Source organism: Ooceraea biroi, chromosome 1, assembly GCF_003672135.1.
Source record: "Ooceraea biroi isolate clonal line C1 chromosome 1, Obir_v5.4, whole genome shotgun sequence".
In the NCBI taxonomy this organism is placed as follows: Eukaryota; Metazoa; Arthropoda; class Insecta; order Hymenoptera; family Formicidae; genus Ooceraea; species Ooceraea biroi.
Window position 1 is genome coordinate 5,981,399 of NC_039506.1, and position 21,230 is coordinate 6,002,628.

The 21,230-nt window shown below is 35.3% G+C and overlaps 3 protein-coding genes across 8 annotated transcripts in view; 1 reads left to right on the forward strand and 2 right to left on the reverse strand.

Moving 5' to 3' along the window:
* Nucleotides 1-480: 480 nt before the first annotated feature.
* Nucleotides 481-10,384, forward strand: LOC105277813 (nose resistant to fluoxetine protein 6). The gene is made up of 13 exons (XM_011336450.3): nt 481-1,775; nt 2,803-3,047; nt 3,590-3,786; nt 3,931-4,028; nt 4,361-4,585; nt 4,685-4,895; nt 6,600-6,765; nt 6,855-6,934; nt 7,008-7,103; nt 7,167-7,296; nt 7,494-7,668; nt 8,091-8,233; nt 8,306-10,384. The coding sequence occupies exons 1-13, from the start codon at nt 1,532-1,534 to the stop codon at nt 8,468-8,470; spliced, it is 2,175 nt and encodes a 724-aa protein (XP_011334752.1). The 5' UTR covers nt 481-1,531; the 3' UTR covers nt 8,471-10,384.
* Nucleotides 10,385-11,566: 1,182 nt separating this feature from the next.
* On the reverse strand, nt 11,567-16,653 carry LOC105277814 (myotubularin-related protein 2). Of its 4 annotated transcripts, none has more exons than XM_011336451.3 (10): nt 16,448-16,653; nt 15,635-15,863; nt 15,437-15,544; nt 14,726-15,178; nt 14,119-14,566; nt 13,861-14,036; nt 12,535-12,642; nt 12,243-12,427; nt 11,964-12,168; nt 11,567-11,870 (listed from the first exon to the last, which is right to left on the reverse strand). In XM_011336451.3, the coding sequence occupies exons 1-10, from the start codon at nt 16,636-16,638 to the stop codon at nt 11,718-11,720; spliced, it is 2,256 nt and encodes a 751-aa protein (XP_011334753.1). In that variant the 5' UTR covers nt 16,639-16,653; the 3' UTR covers nt 11,567-11,717. The 4 variants fall into 4 exon arrangements, with proteins under 4 accessions (XP_011334753.1, XP_011334757.1, XP_011334755.1 ...); XM_011336455.3 differs by lacking the exon at nt 16,448-16,653 and adding an exon at nt 16,296-16,441; XM_011336453.3 differs by lacking the exon at nt 16,448-16,653 and adding an exon at nt 16,141-16,187.
* Nucleotides 16,654-17,830: 1,177 nt separating this feature from the next.
* The window catches only part of LOC105277812, a 40,034-nt gene continuing 36,634 nt past the window's right edge, over nt 17,831-21,230 (reverse strand). For all 3 annotated transcript variants that reach the window (XM_011336449.3, XM_026972885.1, XM_011336446.3), the window contains 2 exons: nt 20,842-20,899; nt 17,831-19,630 (listed from right to left, as the gene is read on the reverse strand). In XM_011336449.3, coding sequence (XP_011334751.1) covers nt 18,923-19,630; nt 20,842-20,899 — 766 coding nt within the window. In that variant the 3' untranslated portion in view covers nt 17,831-18,922. The remainder of the gene's footprint in view (nt 19,631-20,841; nt 20,900-21,230) is intronic.

Below are 21,230 nucleotides of genomic sequence, written 5' to 3' on the forward strand. Positions count from 1 at the left end.
AACAAAAAGAATTATTTTGACATCAATCATCAACTAAATAGAAATTTTTGAAATACTAACAAACATTAAACAGCTCAAACATTTATATAACTATAAACAATCACATTTATTGAGATTACTCATTATTTAATCAAACTTTAACATTTTGTACTGTTAATTGTAATGGAGACTAGGTACTGTTTTCTCATGATCCTGCCTTGTCAGCACATTCAAGACAAACAAATGTTTCACTATCCTTTTTCGGTAAGCTAACGCATATTTCATGAATATCTAGGTCGACAAGAGAAAAGTTAAAAAACTTGCATTTGTCTTTTCTAACTTTTTTCCATTTTGAATATAAAGTCCTGTAGAACGGACTTTCTTTCTATCTATACTTCATTTGTGGAAAAGGATTTTTTATTCTGCACAAACAATAAAGAGAATTTTCGAAACTGCAATTACCATCGCTATAGTGAAAAAATAGTTCACTAGCAGCTCCAGCATCCCCTTAAACCGCAGTTATTATTCTAATTAGAATCAAAATGATAGTCAATATGAATAAATTACAGTCGCTGCGAAAAATGTATCCTAATTGAGGTGACTCATGGAACGTGGTATCTATTCGGAAGCCATCAGTACTAATGTAAGTAACAGCCGTGAAAGCCTTAAAGTCAAAACTTTAAGATTTGTATAATATAATCTTCAGAATTAAGGGGGTACGCCACCTTGACAAGTTCCAAAATGGAAAATTTTTTGCTTTATTTTAATGTTTGCAGTGTCCGAAATGTTGGGCCAAAAGAATTTTTCAAAATACGAAGTATTTAAAGTTACAGCACTTTGAAGAATCGCGTGTCCGCGCAGGTAGAAAGCCGCGTAGCGGAAGAGACCATTATATTTGTATCAGAGTGACGTGTTTAATAAAAGTTTAAAACTACTTATTAATCCCCAAAAACAGTTATTCGATTCTATTGATTAGTCTCTGAGAAATATCACTTCGAATGTGACCCATTTTTTGAGGCTGTCAAGGTGGCATACTCCCTTAAAAGTACATAAAGCAAAAGATAAATAATCATGAATGACGGAGTGAGACCGAGAGTAGAAAAAATCTCCACACAGACGCCTCGCTTTCCATTTCATCCACGCTAGTTCCTCGTACGAGCCAGTTCTCTTTCAGTCGTCGAATCTCACTGATCATTGCGCGCCACTATTGTCCTAAGAGAGGGAGATTTGCAAATAATTGACACTGACGGGATTCTCAGATAAAGACAATCAGCAAATCGAAGAGGCATCATTCTCTTTTTTTCGGCTTTATCTAATTTCTTCATTGTTCCGCCAATAAGTGTGCGTTTCTTTCATTTTTATTGAGACAAACGCGTCTGCTTTATCTAGATCGGAAATTCGTGCAACAACGAAAAATCTATCAATCCGTCCCTGTGCTTCTTGAAATTGACTTCATGGTATCTGGTATCAGTGTTCACCAAGTTGCGATAATGAGGAAGTAACTGGGGACGAAGAAGAAAGTGACTATTGGTTTAGACATCAAAGCTGCATTATGTCATATTGGCAATTCGCATTGATTTTGTGTGTCTGTACAAATCTCAGCAAGTTATTTTGTGTTTCCGCACAAGCCCACCTGAAAGATAGATTAAACAAGTTAAACGAGAATGCCGGCAGCTATTCGCTGCCCGCTTATGCTGTCGCTTCAACCGCCGATCTCCTCAATTCGACGATATGTAGGAAGGAATTGCAAGACTTCCGGGACGCAGTCGATCAGCGCATATTATGGAGCTTGAGAAGTTAGTAAAATTTTTAATATAGTGAGATTTAATAATATATATTAATACAATAATACTAATAATAATATGCTCGATCTTCTATCTTTGCAAGTGTTTGCAAAAAATTGCAAAATAATATCTTGCAAAGTTATATGTTCTATAATAGAAATTTAATTAAGTTTATTTTTATAACTAGAAAATAAAAATGTACGATAATTAGTAATGTAGTCAGCTAAAGTATAAATTAATGCTTTACTTTCAAACAATAAATTTATTTAATTTAATTAATCGAGAGTTAATTAAAAAGAACTTTAGTATAAAAGTAGATTATCGATATTTGATGGAAGAAAGCTGATAAATTTGATTCTGACTTTTAAACATTACCTAAATCGGCGCAAAAAGCTGTCAGGACTTTTTTTGTAAAACATCACATTACGAGTATAAAAGTTGCAGAGCTATTAAATTAATTGCTCAAACATCAACACGTTCTCTGATAAAAAAATACTCACCGGTCGCATTCGAACCACATTCCAAATGTAATTCGTTCATTCATTATGCAATATACTTTGCATAAGTGCGTTATTTTACCACGATTGTGTCAGCCGCGTGATTTTTTCGTGAGAACTTCATGCCGAATCAACTTTCCTTGTGTTACACAAGTAACTACTTTCCTTGGTGGCCACACGCGCCGGAGAAAAGTGTCCGCCGTGCGATTTTCTCTCATTTCATTTCGAAGATCCAGTACCCAACATACTGAAACGTGTGTCATGTAATTACGACATGTGTCCATCAATGTCTGGAAAAGCGCGCACGTTAGTACGCATTTTCTTCCAAGAATCGTGAAGGAAGCGTGAGATATTCGAGACTTGTCTCCCCAATCGATGATTTATGAAAATAAACATTGCAGAAAGAATAGAATATGAAATCAAATACATATATGATATAATATAAAATAATATAATAAATAATAAAATAAAAATAGAAAATATAAAAGAAACCGATATTAAAAATACTGGATGATATTATATATTTGTTTTTTATCTTCAAGTGTTAGATTCTAGCGGCGAGCCTAAACCGGGTTTTCTCTATGGAAATAATTACTGGCTGGGCAGTCATAATCAATGCGACGATACGATGAATACAGTTCCCTTAGAGATTTCAAAGCAGGATTTATTAAACAATACGCAATACCGTGATCCACAAAAGGAGTTCCCGCCTTTCAAAGTGCATTACCTCGTCGCTTATTTCAGGCACAACAGTACTCTTCAATACCACGTGAATTTACACGACGAAGTAAGTCCAAAGAGTCTCACGATGAAACGATTGAAAATGAGAGATCTGGAACAGTACATCAAGCTAGAAATCAATTTATCGAAGCCATTGCAAAATTTAGTTATGTAATCTTTTAATTTTCACTTTGTCTTCAAATTGCAGCAACGTCAATGTTGTGTTAGTCAAACTTACTTCTTACGATTTCTTAATTATAATTGCTCATTTCTTATGATTTTTTAAATCATAGATATATCTTAAAATCGACACAAGATATTGAGATAATTTTATTTTTGATATTATATTAAATAGTTACGAGCATGTCAAACACAATTTAATCCTTATATTTAAGTTGCCTGTGACGTAATTTCATAAATCATAAAAAGAGAAAGTTATAAGCTATCGCAGTAAAGTTAACGCACCGTTTAATTACTGGTTAATCACGCGTGAGTTTTTCAAGACTGTAATAAATCTTTCTGTGCTGAAGAAAATAACATATGTACATGACAATGCACCATGACCGCGTCATAGTATAAAATGTGCTATACAGGAAGTTTTGTGTTCAGGACATTATTACGCTCGGTCTCTGTTTACCGGCATCGTGCCGTACGAGCGATTTGAGTTTCATTCTGGAAAGGATATTTTACAATAGAAGTCTTCTAATTGGTCACATTTATTCCGCGGATTTCACGTTAATCGAAGTTAAAGACCTGAAGAATGATTATCAATGGCTATTCAATGGCACGTCTCTTCTTATCTTCTGGTACGTTAGATAATGTGCGCTAAAACAATCATATAATATTTACCATGTTAGAGAACATTTCCATATAGCTTCCAAGAGTTTGAAGAAGAATGGAAAAAGTTTTATTTATTTTATGATATATATGTATGAATCTTGTGATTGCAGGATTGTTTTAGTCTTCACTTTGGCAATGATGATAATTGGAACTGTCTATGATATTTTCATTTATCAAAATTATTTATCTATGAAAAAAGTGAACACTAGTAAGTACATCATAAAACCTATCAAGTTTTTAAAGTTTGATTATCTCATATATCTTATGTTTAAAACATTACGCTTATACCATAAGAGAAATTGAAATTACTTTATTAATTTAAAAATCAGCAAGAAGTTTCTGCATATATCTTAAGCGTTAATATATTTATTAATATATTTTAATATATTTGAATATATTTAAAATAATATAATTGAAAAAATTATTTGTATAAATATTTCTTTTATTACTTAATACTTTCGTTATCAAACAAGTACATCTTGTTGTTCATATTAGTATACCATTAAAAATCCCAAATTAAAAAATAAAAATTACGATTAGGGATAAAAGACCTCCGCGAGGAAGTGGAATTCATCGCTTTATCTTCAAAAGAGGAAAGTAAAGTTGGAAAAGTTCTGATGTGTTTCTCCATTTACACAAACACGAGAATAATATTTGACACAAGCTTAAGCGCCAATGCAATACCTGTCATACATGGCTTACGATTCCTAAGCATGGGTTGGATCATTATGATTCACACCACGTTATTCATACTCCCATATATTGGCAAGTATAAGCAAGTATAAGTAATAGATTCGTAAAATTGACATTAAATCTCCTGATTCTTATTTACAATACATAATAGAAATCGTTTCATACACATAGATAATAAAATATGGCTTTGGAAAATGTCTCAGAGTTTTATCGCTCAAATACTAAGCAATGGAAGCATATCGGTCGACACATTTTTTTTCCAAAGCGGATTTTTAGTGACCTATTTATATCTGAAGAACAGAACGAGCAAAGAACAAACCAAGCTTAATTTTAGAGCGAAGCTAAATTTATTCTTTGGCTTCATAATAAAACGATTTATGCGGTACGTCCCTCTTCATTAGTTTAACTGTGAACACTGGCAAAGGAATACCTCGAATTCGAACTCTTTGATTTTGATGCAATTTTTTGAGTGCGTAGAGTAACTCAATACATGAATAACGGTGTTCTTCATTCGTGTTTTATCGCCCTTTAAAGGTATGATTTATATCCTCAAAGCCAAGAGGATGTTTTCACTGTTTTGCGTATAACTCTCAAAATAAAAGAGATAGAAAAAAATGTTTCGAATGAAAGTTTAATGGTATGTTCAGAGTTACAAATTGACATGAACAAAAAAATTAAATAAAACTTTTTTCTTGGAAAATATTTTCTTTTTGTTATTCTTAGGAATTTTTACATTTTATAACTGAAAAAAGAGGATATTTTTGACTGAATTCAACCATATATTTCCTTTTACGATATTGTTCTATTATCTATAGTTACATGCGCGAAACTGCATCTGGTACGCACAGTTACACGTTCGCCGTCAATAGTATATTCTCATGCCGTACATTGTCCAGTATCTATTATCCATATCATGCACTAGATTGCTTACTTCGGTAGCTTCTTTAAACTTTTGTAATACGTGAGATAGAGCATTTTATCGCTATTTGTATCGTCTTTAATTAATGATGCTTGCCACTTATATAATTATGAAACTGATTTAACTTTCCTAAAGCTATATTGCAAATTTTCGAGAGATTTCTTTTTTATCACTTCTCCAGAACTCGATTTCTCTAAACTAAAGCTATGTTGCAAATTTCCGAGATTTCTTTTTTATCACTTTTCCAGAACTCGACTTCTCTAAACTAAAGCTATGTTGCAAATTTCCAAGAGATTTCTTTTTTATCACTTCTCCAAAACTCAACTTCTCTAAACATATACTCTAAATCCACGTTACCACTTGAAAGGTGAACTTGGAACACACATTTCGTCAAAGACCTCAAATTCTTCATTTTGTTGTTGTATATCATCTTCTATGAATTGAAGTTTTCGTGGTCGCGCGATATCCTCAAATTCCAATGTCATAACATATTCGGTTGTGAATAAAACATCATTCATATTATCAATAATTAACTATTTTATAATATTGCTTAATTCGATTTCTTTATGATTTATGATAGCAGTTGGCGGAATATTAGATATATGCAACCTATAAATATCCTGCCAATGTACTATGACATGACCTAAACTACTCGAACCTAATAAACGAGCTGACGATGTACCATCATGCATCGGTTGCATGCGTTCTGTATCAGCGTTTCATATTTGCGGCATAATGTAACAATAACGTCGAAAAAATTGCTGCTAATAACAACAAAGAAAAATGAATGACATGCGTAATAAACTTATATTGTAGTATTATAAACATTTTCTTCTATCTCTTTTATTTTGAGAGTTATACACAAAAGAGTGGAAACGTCCTCTTAGGTTTGAGGATATAAATCATACCTTTAAACGGCGATAGGGCACGAATGAAGTACACCGTTATTTATATATTGAGTTAGCCTATGTACCCACAAAATTGCATCAAAATCAAAGAGTTCGAGTGTTCCCTTGTGAGTAAAGACAATATATTTGATAGAACAAAAATGTAATATTTGATTATTATAAAGAAATATTACATGAGCAAAAAAAATATGATTATACCAAATATGAAATACGATTGAATGTTCTCTTTGAATATTAATGCACAAAAATTAATTTCAAGGCTAACACCGACTTATATAATGGCGTTAGGAATAGTACTGGTAACTTCGAGTTGGTATGATAAGACTTCGGAGTTTTATATGGACGAGAGACCGCAAGAAACTTGTACAAAGTATTGGTGGAGAAACCTCTTGTACATAAATAATCTATTCGATCATAATGATCTGGTATGAATATTGATCAAGAGATATTATTATAATTTGATACTTGTGGATGCGCATAAAATCTTTTTTATTCTCCCTTTTTATTTGTGCAGTGCATGCAATGGAGTTGGTATATAGCCAATGATATGCAATTCTATGTAATTGGTGTGGCTCTGTTGATTTTGTCGTCCACGTAAGTTGGCCAGCTATTGATGATATTATAATTAATGCATTTTGCGCAAATAAACGTAAATTATGAATTTCAGCTACTTCTATACGGCTGCCGTCATATTAGGAGCCCTTCTAATAGGATCAATTGTGTTGACTGGTTATATCTCATACGTTCACCAACATACTCCAATGTGAGTTATAAAATTAATCTATATAAAATTATAATTAAAGAAACATTCTTTTTATTATTACAGAGTAACTGAACTATATAAAGTTCTAAATGTCTTGTATGACCCACCCTGGGTCCGAATAAGTCCATATATTATTGGAATGATCACAGCTTACATTTTAATAAGGCTGAACAACAAATTAGTATTGAAAAAGGTAGAGTATGATTTACAAATTTACATATATTTTCAGTATAAAAAGTAAATAATCAACAAAAATGCAAATATTTTATTTATTGATAAATCGATTAGATTAGCAGCAAAAGAAAAGTCTAGCTTAGAGTTTCTTTAATTATTCCAGTATTAGTTATTCCTTTACTTTATTATGTCCTAATAGTCTAATATAAATTTCAGACAACTGTAGTATTATGTTGGTGCTTTGGTAGCATTTGCAACATTCTTGTACTGTTTGGCCTTTATAACCGATATATATCCGTTCTGTCTTTTGCTGTCTACGTTGCAATAAGCAGGACAGTTTGGGCTATAGGTATAGCTTGGATAGTAATAGCATGTAGCACTAAACATGGAGGTTTGTATATTTAACTATATATCTAAATAATCGATATATTCTTCTAAGATTTGCGACCAAACTGGCCAATACAACTTTATTTACCACAACGTTTCGACTGTCACTTTCAGTCCTTTACAAGTGGTTTAACAACTCAAAAGGACTGAAAGTGACAGTCGAAACGTTGTGGTAAATAAAGTTGTATTGGCCAGTTTGGTCGCAAATCTTAGAAGAATATATGGAATATTACACTGGCGCTGAGAGTTGATTATATATATCTAAATAAACTGTGACGTATCATCATTCGTGTGCTGCACATTTCATTTGATCTCAAATGTTAATTCGTTCTAGCAAGGATAATGTTATAGGAGCAATGATGTAACATAAAGAAAGTTAGTGCTATAAGTAATTTTATATCATTTTTATCATAATTGATTTTACAGGCATCGTTAATGAGCTATTATCATTCAGAGGCTGGATTCCTCTCAGTAAACTCACATACGGCGCTTATCTCTTAAATCCTTTTGTTTTAAATCTCGTTCATTTAGACAGTGAAGCGTCGGTTCACGTAGGACTTATGTCCATAGTAAGTATAAGAATATCTAAAAATCCAATTAATCCACAAAAGATGTACTTATCGTCAGAATCTTGTTTTCAGATTACTATATTTATGGGAATCTTCGCAACAAGTTTTTTGTGCTCTTACATATTAAATTTGATGGCAGAAACACCATACGCATTGCTATTACGAATGCTGACGCAACCTCGCAGCAAAAAGAAATATAAATCGCGAGAAATCGTGATTTCCTCTACAAATATATAATAAAAAATATCGCAGTATATCTTGCTATACGAGTGTAAGTAATCGGTTATAATCGCACAGTCTGCAAATCATGTGTCCTTAATAAATCCAATTCTGAGACACGATATGATTTACTTCTATGTATTTCCATAGGTTTAATTAGCATCATTATAACAATAATGCTATAAAAGTACAAAGCACTTTTTATTGACTTTCTTGGAATTTTAAAAGGAACATGGAAATGTTTATATCAATCGTTACATCAATTAATGTAAGCTCTGAATATTGTAAAAAATCGTAAATAAATGTGTAACATTACATATGCATCTACCCTAACTATTACCTTTGAAAATGGAAAGAAGTATGATTTTAAAATTTAAATAATACTGATTTGCAAATTATGCAAATGATCTAGTAAAAGCAAAACATGCCATGTTCCACAGAGAGCTCACCTATAGCGCAGCACATCCAAAAACAACCAATATGAAAATAGTTTTTCAATTACCACTGTTGACGGGATAAAAATATCAATGAGAAACATGCCGAATAACGATATGATAAATTATATATATTTAAAACGTTTGCCACCACCACGTATGGATTGAATACTCCATCACAGATCATTTGATATTTTTCTTCATTTTTGATATTCATAAAATGGGCTTTGTCTTATTTTTGAAATGAAAACATGGAATACAAAATTGCTAGCACACACATATGCAATACTTTCTTTTATATGAAATCGATGCGTCACACATATGTGATACTTGGTAGTGGACATGTTAATGTATTTAATATTTTTTTTAGGAATAATGATAGAAGTAAAATTTAAACATAATTAAAATAAATAAAAGAATGAATTGATAATTATAATTGTATAATAAAGTCTATCCACATAAATCTTCCTGTAACTGTTTCTCGAGCTGTTCTTTCAAGATTAAAGATTCCCTTGTTCTTTGATACACGAGATTCTAAAGTATTATAAGTATTATAAGTAATGCGCGTTACACAATGAAGCTCTATTTCCCAACTCGCATAAACTCGCATAACACCCAGATAATTTTAGATGCTTTTACTAAAAATTGAATTTGTTATGGCATATTATAGTTTTTACAGTATACAGTACGAATTCTTCCATATATTTTAATATATTACATATTGGTATCAAAACAAGCGAACAGTTTGTGTCGGATTGGTAGAAAATTTTATCAGAAAGAATTTATAAGATTTTTTAATAAAGGACCAATTATCAATGGCTGCTAAGCTATTGGCACATAGCTATCGTTTGGTATGTCGAAAATTCGAAAAAAACAGTAATAACAATAAAAATAAAATAATATGTTAAAAGATAGCCTTTCACGTATCTATATCAAGAAATTAAAATAATAAAAAATGCTTATTTGATACATTTTATAATTACAGTTTTGTTTTAATGCATACTTGTCGTTTGATGATGATTGGTACTATATATGATATACGTATTCGTATGTAAAAAACATTTAAATGTGAGAAAGCAAGACGATATTAGTAAGCATCACATTCAAAACTTTTTTATACTTTGCTAATCGAAATATTACAAATTTTTTACTGTTTGTACTTTTTCATTACATATAATTGAAATACATTCGTAAAGTTATCGTTATGTCATCTAATTCTTATTTACAACATAATGAAAATGGTTTTGTATATGTACAGATAATAAAGTATAGATTTGGAGAATGATTTTAATCAAGTAAATAATAAACAATCTAACAGTAGCAATCAACACATAGGTTTCCAAAGCGGATCTTTAATGATCTATTTATATCCGAGGAAGATAACGAAGAAGGAACAGATTGTGATAGTTAATTATATAACGAAGTTAAAAGAGTTCTTTGTTTTGATAATACGTAAATTAATTCGGTATATTCTTCTCATTAGCGTAATTAAGATGAACAATACAGTCGACAAAGGTAAATACTATAGCGAACAAGACAAATATGAAAAGAAAAGAGTCAATATAAGATCAATATAAAAGTCAAATAAAGAACAATTTAAACGTCAATTTAAAATTAATTAGTCAATTAACAATTTAAAAGTCAAAATTCAAGTGTCAATCCATTAGGCTTTGTTTCTTTCACATAAAAACTCATTTTAAAGTTGACTCACATGAGAATATTGCACCATTGACTTCACTGATAAGACGGCGCTAATTTATATAGATGACAGACCGTATGAGATACTTGTCGGAAATAATGGTGAGAAAATTTTTACACATGAATAATCTGTTCGAACATAAGACAATGGTACTAATGTCTCTGATAAAGATCAGTTTAAGTAAATAATTATTATTGTAATATAATTCTTGATTTGCACATCCCGTTTGACTTTAACGTTAATTTACTCTAATGAAGAAACTTGTAATAAATAGTGACGTAAATAAACGAACAAATACGTAAAAAATTAAAAAAGAATTTTTTTATCTTGATTTTATTATCGTTAATCAGTTGTCATTCAAAGGCTGGATTCTTCTTAATAGACATATCGCGCTTACCTTATAAATCCTTTTGTCATACACTCGGTTCGTCTATACAGTGAAACGTCCACTCACACACTTTCTATCCGTGGTAAGTATAAGAACATCTAAAAATCCAATTATCTAACAAAATAATACACTTATTGTCATAATTTAGTTTTCAGTTTATCGTACATATGGGACATTTTGCAGCAAGTCTCTTACACGCTTACTTAATGACGTTCATGGTAAAAGTGCCAAGTACATTTGCTGATGCGAATGTTTATACAAATCGCAGGTTATAAAAAACAACTTAAGACGCAAGAGAAATTGTAGTATGATCTAGGGTATTATAACAGAAATGCTGCATACGGGACGCAATATGTAACACGTTAGAGTACGTGTAGTTCGATTAATCTCACGTCTGAATATTATACATTCATTCCTGATAAAATGAAATCGATTGTTCCACGATGCTTCCATACCTTTAATATGTTTCTGCAGAATCGTACTGCGGATTGTGATGGAGTTTTGAGGCAAGCTGGATACAGTACACTCGGTATAATCAACATGGAAGGAGCATTGCGTGCGGTTGCGATTGATTCATCGAAACTACAGAGATACGCACGAATCTAGATTTGTTCTTTATCAGGTGAGCATATTGTACATAGCATCCGCAAGCGGAATACAAAGTACTGGCTCGAGCGAGCGCGGATCAAGTTTACAGCTCATTTACAAAACTACAAATCAAGTCAGTCAAGGTTCCCCGCGGTGCTATATGTGAACCGGGGAATGTATTCTGGGTGGCGCCGGCGAGGTCACGGATCGATTCGCGCGGGAGGCCTGTTCGCGTCGACCTTCCTCCAGCTGCTTCTCGAGTTGCTCCTTCAGGACTAGAAGCTCCCTTGTTCTCTGATACACGGGATCCTTGAAGCAGAGAAATGCGCGTCAAAGTTCTACTCTACAGTACTCTACTCGCATAAACCGTTTATTAAAAATATTAGAAATGCTGTTGCGTACTTGTTGTCGCATGCTGGGGTTCCATCTGCAATACAGACTCTTCCACGGCTTGATGTATCGCATACTGGCGACCGGTATCAGAACAAGCTGATAGTTTGTACCGGATCGGTAGAGAGGATTCAGGTAAAGTGGTAGTTGGCTGTTGGTGTACGACCAGAGAGAAACTGTTCTTTGTTTCACCTGCTCCTGCATTCTTTCGCGTTCACTGTACAAATATGTTAAATTGTATCTTTGTAAAATTCGTATGTTTGTAAAGACCGAATAAGTGTACATACGTACCTGCTAAACAAAAACGTGCCGAATCTGCAAGAGTAGAGATAATCAAGTATGGTAATCAAAAAATGTTCGTTGAATTCGAAAGCGTTGGGGAACTGCCGCATTATTTGCCAAACGCAGTCGATGAATTGTAGAAATACCGGCGACCTATCCGCATCGCTGTGATGTTCATCCCCGTGGCCTATCCTCTATAAAATTATCGATTATGAACAATATAAATACATAATATAAAACAAAATACGTAATATGAAATATTGTAGAGAAGTCTCATATCGAAGAGAGTCTCTGGAGATACCTGTTGAAATTTGTGTCCGAAGCTCAGCCACTCTTTTTCTATTAAAACTTCGAATCCTTTGACCGTTCTATAGTATGGATCTAGCATCAACATTGCGAGAGCTGTAAGCTAAAAAAAAGACAGTAACAACGTGATGTAGAGCTTCAAGCTTCAGCATCACTTACAAGGGGAGGTCACAGGATGTACCTGGACTTTTTGGACGAAACTTGGTGAGTATTTAGAGAACAATATGTAGATAACGGTAAGAGGGGTCTCCACTTTCGGAACTTTTCGGAACCCAAATAAATAAGATTACAATAGTCATTTTTTATTACATTCAATTTTTCCTTTCCCGAAAAAAATTGAGCAAAAATTACTTCTGCAATCTTCTTTTCTAATCAAAATGGAACAACCAAAATTATATGTATATACAGGAGGGTGTCCCGTAAAGACCGGATGAACTCTTAAGGGTAGATTCCTGAGATGATTTTAAGGCGAAAATCCTAATACTATAGTTATCAAACAGTAACTATGTAATTAGCAATAATATGTATTTAGTTTACAATTATTTAACAAACTAAGCAGCTATTATTGCTAATATCCAAATGAAACTCATTCAAGTAAAGTACTCTGTTAAGTATTCTGTTTGATAACTATAGTTTTGCCTGTAGAATATGAAATTGACAGCGGATTTCTGAAGGAAATGTCATCTGACAGCTTGCGCTTTATGTATCACATAAAAATACAAAAATATCCACTTCCAATATTTTAAAAAAACGGTAAAAGGTTACATTGCGCAATGCGCGTTTGCAGAAATATTAATAAAAGTAATCTTATCTTCGCATAAGTAATCTTTGTATCGATGTAAACAAGAAGGGCAACATTTACTTTTCGCTTTTAGCACTTTGCGTTGTGCCACGTCTGAGCGCGCCAACTTTAGGCGATCTGATTCACTTACTATAAATGCTTATAATTCAAAAACTATTATAGCCTCGACATTTTAGTATTAGGATTTTCGCCTTAAAATCATCTCAGGAATCTACCCTTAAGAGTTCATCCGGTCTTTACGGGACACCCTGTATATACATATAATTTTGGTTGTTCCATTTTGATTAGAAAAGAAGATTGCAGAAGTAATTTTTGCTCAATTTTGTTCGGGAAAGGAAAAATTGAATGTAATAAAAAATGACTATTGTAATCTTATTTATTTGGGTTCCGAAAAGTTCCGAAAGTGGAGACCCCTCTTACCGTTATCTACATATTGTTCTCTAAATACTCACCAAGTTTCGTCCAAAAAGTCCAGGTACATCCTGTGGCCTCCCCTTGTTAGAGTCAAACAACAGCTACCTGCGCCGTCCGATCCCAACCATCGGAACAATGAACTAACACAGAAGTCTTGTGATTCTCAACTTTGTCCACGATTCTTACAGCTCCAGCGAGAACACATTTGATATGCTTAAGCCACATCGTTGATTCGATGCCCGACAACCATCGAGCTTCGTCAATAGTGGGGAAACATAATTCTGAAACAAAATATTTATATAGATATTTATGTAGATAAGAAACATAAAATATTATCAATAGATATAGGCATCTATGCGATACCTTTTAATTTCCTGAGACTTTCTCTCATGACGTGTATATTGTGAATATCGAGGAAGACCAATTCCGCGTTCTGGTAGGCATCCTCGCTTTCGTATCCGCCGCCCTTCGCCTTGTTCGCTATTGCGTTTGGCATCGGACGCGCATCCATGATGAACAGTTTGTGACTCTGTGCGTTAGCGTCCATTATCAGCTGAACGTACCTCTCGTCCTCGCGACTTCGTTTACCGCCGACGCCCACCAGCGGCTGAGCGCAACGAGTTATCGTCGCTTGGCTCTCCGGATGAATCCACGAGAGAACCGGCAGTCTACCTCTGCTCCTAAAAGACGCGGATGCTTGAAGATCCTCGTCGGTCGCTACGGCGGGTACCGCCCAAACCGCTGGATAACTATCGCACAGTGAATATGTATCATTGATTTTGGATATCTTCCACATGTCGTTATTTACACCCTGAAATCGAGGGAAAACGATACTGAGCATTAGTCAAATCACGTTATATAACATCGCATTAAAACGGCATCTTCGCCTTTAGAAAATACGTTCAGTTTCTGAAGTAGCTCTTTCGAGTTTTCAAATCGGATATCGGGTGTTTTTCGATGTATTACGTACCATTCTCTTCAGTTCTGCGATAGGTTCGTAAACGTTCCAACCATTTTCGGAGAAAGTCTCAGAGTATTCGAAGGCAAATAGAGGTAACTTGTGAGATAATGGAAAAGAATACTGTTGCAACTTCTCGAACACGTCTCGCCTGGAATGGTTCTCCTGCTTATGAGCAAATCTGAGATTCCGCATGTCCTTGCAAAATACTTCGATTCCGTAAGAATTCTCCCCCCTGCTCGACGCACCGCCGACCTTTTCGATTCGGCTGACGACTCCCAACGGCACTTCAACAGCGTAAGGCGTTTCTCGGTCTATGCTACGGAAGTGAAGCTTGTAGTTCGTAACACTAAGGATCCCCCTGGCCGGCCCCGAATAAGGACACAGATAGGTGACTTCGTGCGCGATGCCCTGCACTCGTTCTCCATTCAAGAGCGGTGGTCCCGTGTCTCCTCCAGACAAATTCTAATCAAAATAGCGGAATAACTGACCAGCTACACAAACATCGTGCAACAAAAGAAAAGGAGTATCCCGATATACAACTTCAACAGAATAAACGGCGAACAGATTGCAAAGTAAAAGTGAAATAACAGGGTAGTTTAATGTATGCAACAAATACATTTCACTTCGATAGAAATAAATGCCACTAATAGATATTCACAAATAAAAAACATCATAATAACGTTAAATAAAAGTGAAAACTGCACCGTGCTTGGGACTCACTTTTACTTGATTATCTTTTTTAGCCTCCAAAGCAGAGACTATATTATTATCTGTTGAAGTGGAGCTTGAAGAAAAGCTTTTTGAACGCGACGCTTTTTCCCAGCTCTCCTAAGGAAATTGTTAATAATTTGTTTAAAGTTTCAAGTAAATAGAAAAATATGCTATGACAATCTCCAATTTAGAAACTCTTGTTTGTACCGATTCATGGCCTATCTTCGAATTGAGTGAGCTGCTCTTGCTGTCCGAGTTGAGGGAATCCGAACTGGCATTCTTTGAATTGCTTTGCTCCGTACTGAGAAGTTCCGCGCTGCCTCTTTTTTCCATACTTGCATTGAAGATAATCTCAAGTGTTTCTACTTTCGTTGCAATGACATCCTTGTACTTGATTTCAGTCACTGGTATTTGTAGTCGTACAATCTGCTTGGACCTGTAAATAACAATTTGTGATATGATGAATAACAAAAAGACACATCATTCACGAATAGTGATGTTAATTATCTTCAAATGCATCAACTTGCACGATATTTAATTAAAATGCTAAAATAATGACGCATTCTAATATTGAAAATCACACAGTACTTGCTCATTCCCATATAATTATTTACTAAAAGATACTGATCAAATCATACTTTTTAAACGTATAAGTATCTCATAGCGCATAAAAAATGTAATACTAAATAATATAAAATTTAAGAATTCTGTACGCTGTGGCCTCCAGTTTTCCGCTCTGCGACATAACCTTACGAAGAAGCTCGCGGCGCGCGCAATGACGATAAATTCAATTAACGAATTAACGATATGCGAGATTATCAAGACGCGATACACGGACGCGATGCACGTATATTTAAAGAAAACTTACGGCAAAGAGAGAATTTCTGAGAACGATTAGACCGGAGTTGAAAGCGGATCATGCCGTGCCACGCCCAAAGGTACACGAGCCGCTTTATTATTCTTCAAGGCGGACAAATATCGCAGCTGCGTCGGTGTTCGCGCGATGCGCTAAATACGAACCTGCTGTGCGCGTATATGCAACGTATACTGCAGCATTCGCTTCTGTCAGTGCAACGTACTTTTGACAGACGCGGCCATTTTGCGAACAATTGTCGGCAGGTGGCGCTGCGCACGCCGTCCCCGGGTCCACGTGCACCGTGCACTTGTTCGAGACTGCGTGTCTCGAGAAGGTCACTTCCTTCTAACTGCATTTGAATCGGAATAGATGATATATGTTGCACCGAAGAGCAGAGAAAAACAGAGAAAAATATAATAATTCAGAGAAAGTATGAAAAGCCCAATTTAGATGAATACATCTTTTCTCGGGAAGAACAGTTTGCTTAAAAATTTGCAAATATTGTTCTACTTCGGACCTTGAGAGATACAACGACGGCTTAAATATTTAATAATCTATATGTGATATCTAGACTATCAACTTACGTTGAAAATTAGCATGCGATAACGAAATTTACTTTAAACTTTTCAAATTTTTTGTGCGGTTACTATACATAAAGTAATGATCATTTGAAGAAAGCTAAAATGCCGTATTAATTTAAAGAAGAAAGATCGATATTTATAAATTATCATTTCTTCGTAAACACAAATAATCATATTACTAAGAAATATTTAAAAATAAGTCAAAAAATAGTCTACACAAATCCTATAATGAGCAAAACCTCAGTCTGGATTGAAAAACTTTTTCATGAACGAGAACGCGTGTTTTCTTTTGGCGAATAAATGCGATTACATCCGTACGGATTCAGAGTTGCCTAAATCTTATTAAGTATCCAATCGGATTACGTTCAGACTCTGTTTGGTGCTTGTTATTCGCACTGATAGATCGTCGCGGCTCCGAGTATCAAACGGCTTGTAAATCGATCGATAGGCATTGAGCTTTGTTGGTACTTTTGCATCATCGTGTAGTTTTCAAATCTCTAATAAATGCAAAATAATATTCCAGTGTTAAAATAATTTTTTACCAGAAAATTCAAGTTTCTGAAAAACATTAGCTATTTGTAATAGCATGTAGAAAATAATATAAAACAAATTTATTTGATATTGGAAGCACGAGTCGCATAAAGAAAAATATATCTTACGGTTCTTGAGTTGATGTAGGCTGCACGAATAAAACCGCTCCATAGAAGAGCGATAAATTGCAGCTCCAGCAGTTGCAGCCGTTATAAATCTCACACCTTTCACGATTGCAACATACTGTTATTAATTGCACCGTCAGCACTGACACAATGGCGATAGCTAGACAGATATAACTGCAAAGCCTGTCACGATCATTCGCGTTGCGAGATTTGCGACAACCGTTGCAACTTACTATCGTCGCACTCCTTCCGGCCTCCTGCTACATTGCATGTTCACCTGCGAATCCGCAACAATTACAAAACAACACAATTAGGGAGAAAGTGTGAATTTATTTGTAAAAAAAGAGGATTGTTCAACAGAACGAAAAGTTTAGATCGACAGTTCGAGAGTGATGCAGCAAGTTTGATTATGTATATATCCCATAGTGTATATAGAGCGTAATCGTAACATGAAATATAAAACTCTCATCATCAACTATGTCATATATATATATCGTTTAACTTTAAACATGATCAACATATAAATATACAGTCATCACATTAAGTTAGATGTATCCGTACAATGTACATTTAGCGAATCTATACATGGTTGTACAATTAAGAATCTTTCATCTCGGTCTCTTATTTTGTTCGTCTTTAGATATGTCTTTCATACTTTCATACATACATACATACATACACACATACATACATACATACGTACATATATGCATATATGTTTCCCAAACCCTCCGTAATATAATTATTATTACAAAATGTTACAGACGACAGAATTCGCGCACGCTTCCGTGTCCACGCTGGTGGAGACGTGGACGCAACGTCACCGATCTGAAGAGAAAAGGGAAATCGTATGGTGTTGTATCCTACGTACATCGAGAATCGTTTCCTCCAGACGATCATGCGGAGAAACGGAGCACTGCTTCATCAGGCGGATAGCAAAGATCTTTTTCATTCGCGTCGACTCGAATCGAATTCGCGTGATATTTTTTGGCACTTGTAGCGAAAACTTCGTATTCCGTGCACGCGAGTCCATCGCGCTACCACCTTCGTTCCCTCGTCGACCGTCAGGCGACACACGCTTAGGCCTTCGTCCACCGTGTGTGCGCTTCCGGCTTTTTGAATTTTGTCGAACTTGATATCGAAAGAAAGTGTCGAGAGCTTTAAGGAACACAGAGTACAATTCACACTGCAGTCACTATCCTTATTATTCTTCCAGCCTTCCCTTTCGTCTTCTTTCCCTCTTCTCTCTCTTTCTCTCTTTTCTTTCTGTTCTATGAGTCAGATCAGGAAGCTCTCTACTATTCCCTTCAACGCGCCGACCATCCTCGTCAGGGTCAGCTTCGTCTCTCGGCTCTCTCCACGGAGTTCAGTCTTATCTCGTCGATCGCTGCTCCCACTCTGGTCACGTCATCTGCACGGTATTAAAGCCTCGTCTTCTCGCAGGCGTAGCAAAGTGCTGGGGATTCGCGGCGATCTGAAAGTGCTGAACGTACGGATTGTTCCTGAGCACATTGCCACCGGCTGAGCCAGGTGAATACGGAGGCCCCATGGTGATTATGCCGGTCTGCTGGAGGTACTGCTCGCGGTAGAGCGCCTGCTGCGCCACATATTCGCCGTTCATTGGATTCTGGCCGACGTAGTGACACTTCTTCGGCTGCTGCTGCTGTTCAGTTACAGCCGAACATTCCTTGCCGTAACTGTCGTGAACGTAGCGCGACCCGATCGGCGACGTACAGCTTGGCGGGGTGGTCGTTTTCACACTCTGTGTTGGGCTCTGCGTGATAGATTCGAGCGCATGCCGCCGCATCATAGTCGGTGACGGACAATGGTGACTGTCCTGCAATCCGTCTACCCGGTTACGCACGAAGATCGGCGCACTTTCCGGTCTGCCGCCTATTATATTTCTCATGCCCTCGCGATCCTTAGCACTGAGACTCTGCCGAGAACTGCTCAGAACTGAAGCGCGGCCTTTCTGACTAGACAGCGACGATGTATTGTTCAAATCGGAGACGCTGGACCAGGTCACACTGGCCAGCTCCCAACGACGCAGTAAGCTGGACACCCGCTCAGCACGATTGGTCGTATCGAGACTCTCGTCATAATCTGGACCCTGAAATTCAGAGAAAAAGCTTGAGCAGAAGAAAACTGGCGTTACGCAAGATGACTAGCATTATTTTAGTATTCGTTGAAGGGGAAAAAATAGCCTGACGGACACGAAGATTTGAAGCATCGTGGGAGTTTAATTAAACTTTCAAAAGGATTCCGCGGCGCGATGAATAGTGTGAACTTTTTTCATTATCTCGACTGTGTAATTTCAGCGAGTGTTACTTTGCGATCGAGTGCTTGATTAAACTTCCATCACGAACTCGTCACTCTCTATACCGGTCTGCACCAGAAAAGATATACGTGCTAATAATTATATAGGAGTCGCGCTCCCAGTGCATTTTAAATCCTTCCTGCTAATACACCTTTTAATACACCTTTTTCATTAAAGTTTCTCTTGTCTTCTTATGCACGCGGAGTTTATCGCGAATTGTTTCTCATGAAAAAGATCCGGTGAAAAGCTCGTTGATCCAGCGTAGTTTATACAGGATTCTTTGACAAAAGTGACAAAGGAAAAAAATAATCTACTTGTATCTCGCGTGATTCTTGAACAAAAATAAATATAAAAGACGCAACACTAAAAAACAATAAAAAAGAGAATTGTAGGAAGAATATTGATAATTTGGGAAAATCGAGTAAATATCCATGAATTCGTATTGCGATCGTGCCAATCCAAATAAACGCTATACAGTATTAATACGAAATATTTCTGGCAAAACCTGACTTGTCCGTTTCGCAAAAGATAGTCAACTGGACGCATTTCGGCATCGTGTCATAAATTTTCAGTTTATATTTAGGAATAATCGAACAACTTATTTATGTGTGTAATAACTGATATCTTTTGCGATTTTGTCATTATTATATCATTAATACATAAAAGTAAGTTATTTAGAAATTTAAACAGATTGAAAAAATGTGCACAATTATGTAATTTAATTATAGGAGATATTAAAGTGCGAAACTTGTTAAATAGTTTTATAATCTATTTTCTACTGAATTTTAACAGGGTAACAATGTAACAAAAGCAATGTAACAGAAATATACGTATATAACACATAATATTGGAAGCAGTCGTCTCTCGATTTCCCACATGATCGACTTGAATTGTTCCTTGAGAAAACATTGAACGGGAAACAAGAAATTGCTAGCGTTCCCATAAATATAAAAACTATTTTCTTCTTGGATAAATCTAATCAAAACTGGAATATTGTGACTTACATTCTCGATTTTCTCGTCAAGCATTTTGAAGAAATCCAGCTGGCTAGTGGATATCTCTCTGAAAAATTCATAATACATAGAAAGGTCAATCATATGTAATAAATTATGTGCTTATGTTATAATCTCGGTAATTGTACGAATGCAAGCTGCACTTTTATCGCAACGTATTAAAATCAAACATAACATTACACGCTTGGCGAAAGTTAAACTGCAATTAACTATAATTAACCGCAATTAATACAATTATTCGAAGATTTTGCATGATTAAAACAAGTTAGATTATCAACGACAAACTTTTATGTAACTCTTTCAACAATAACGCAACATCCTATTTTATGCTACGTTGATACGTGACAAATTTTATTGCTAGCAGATTTAAGTCAATTTAA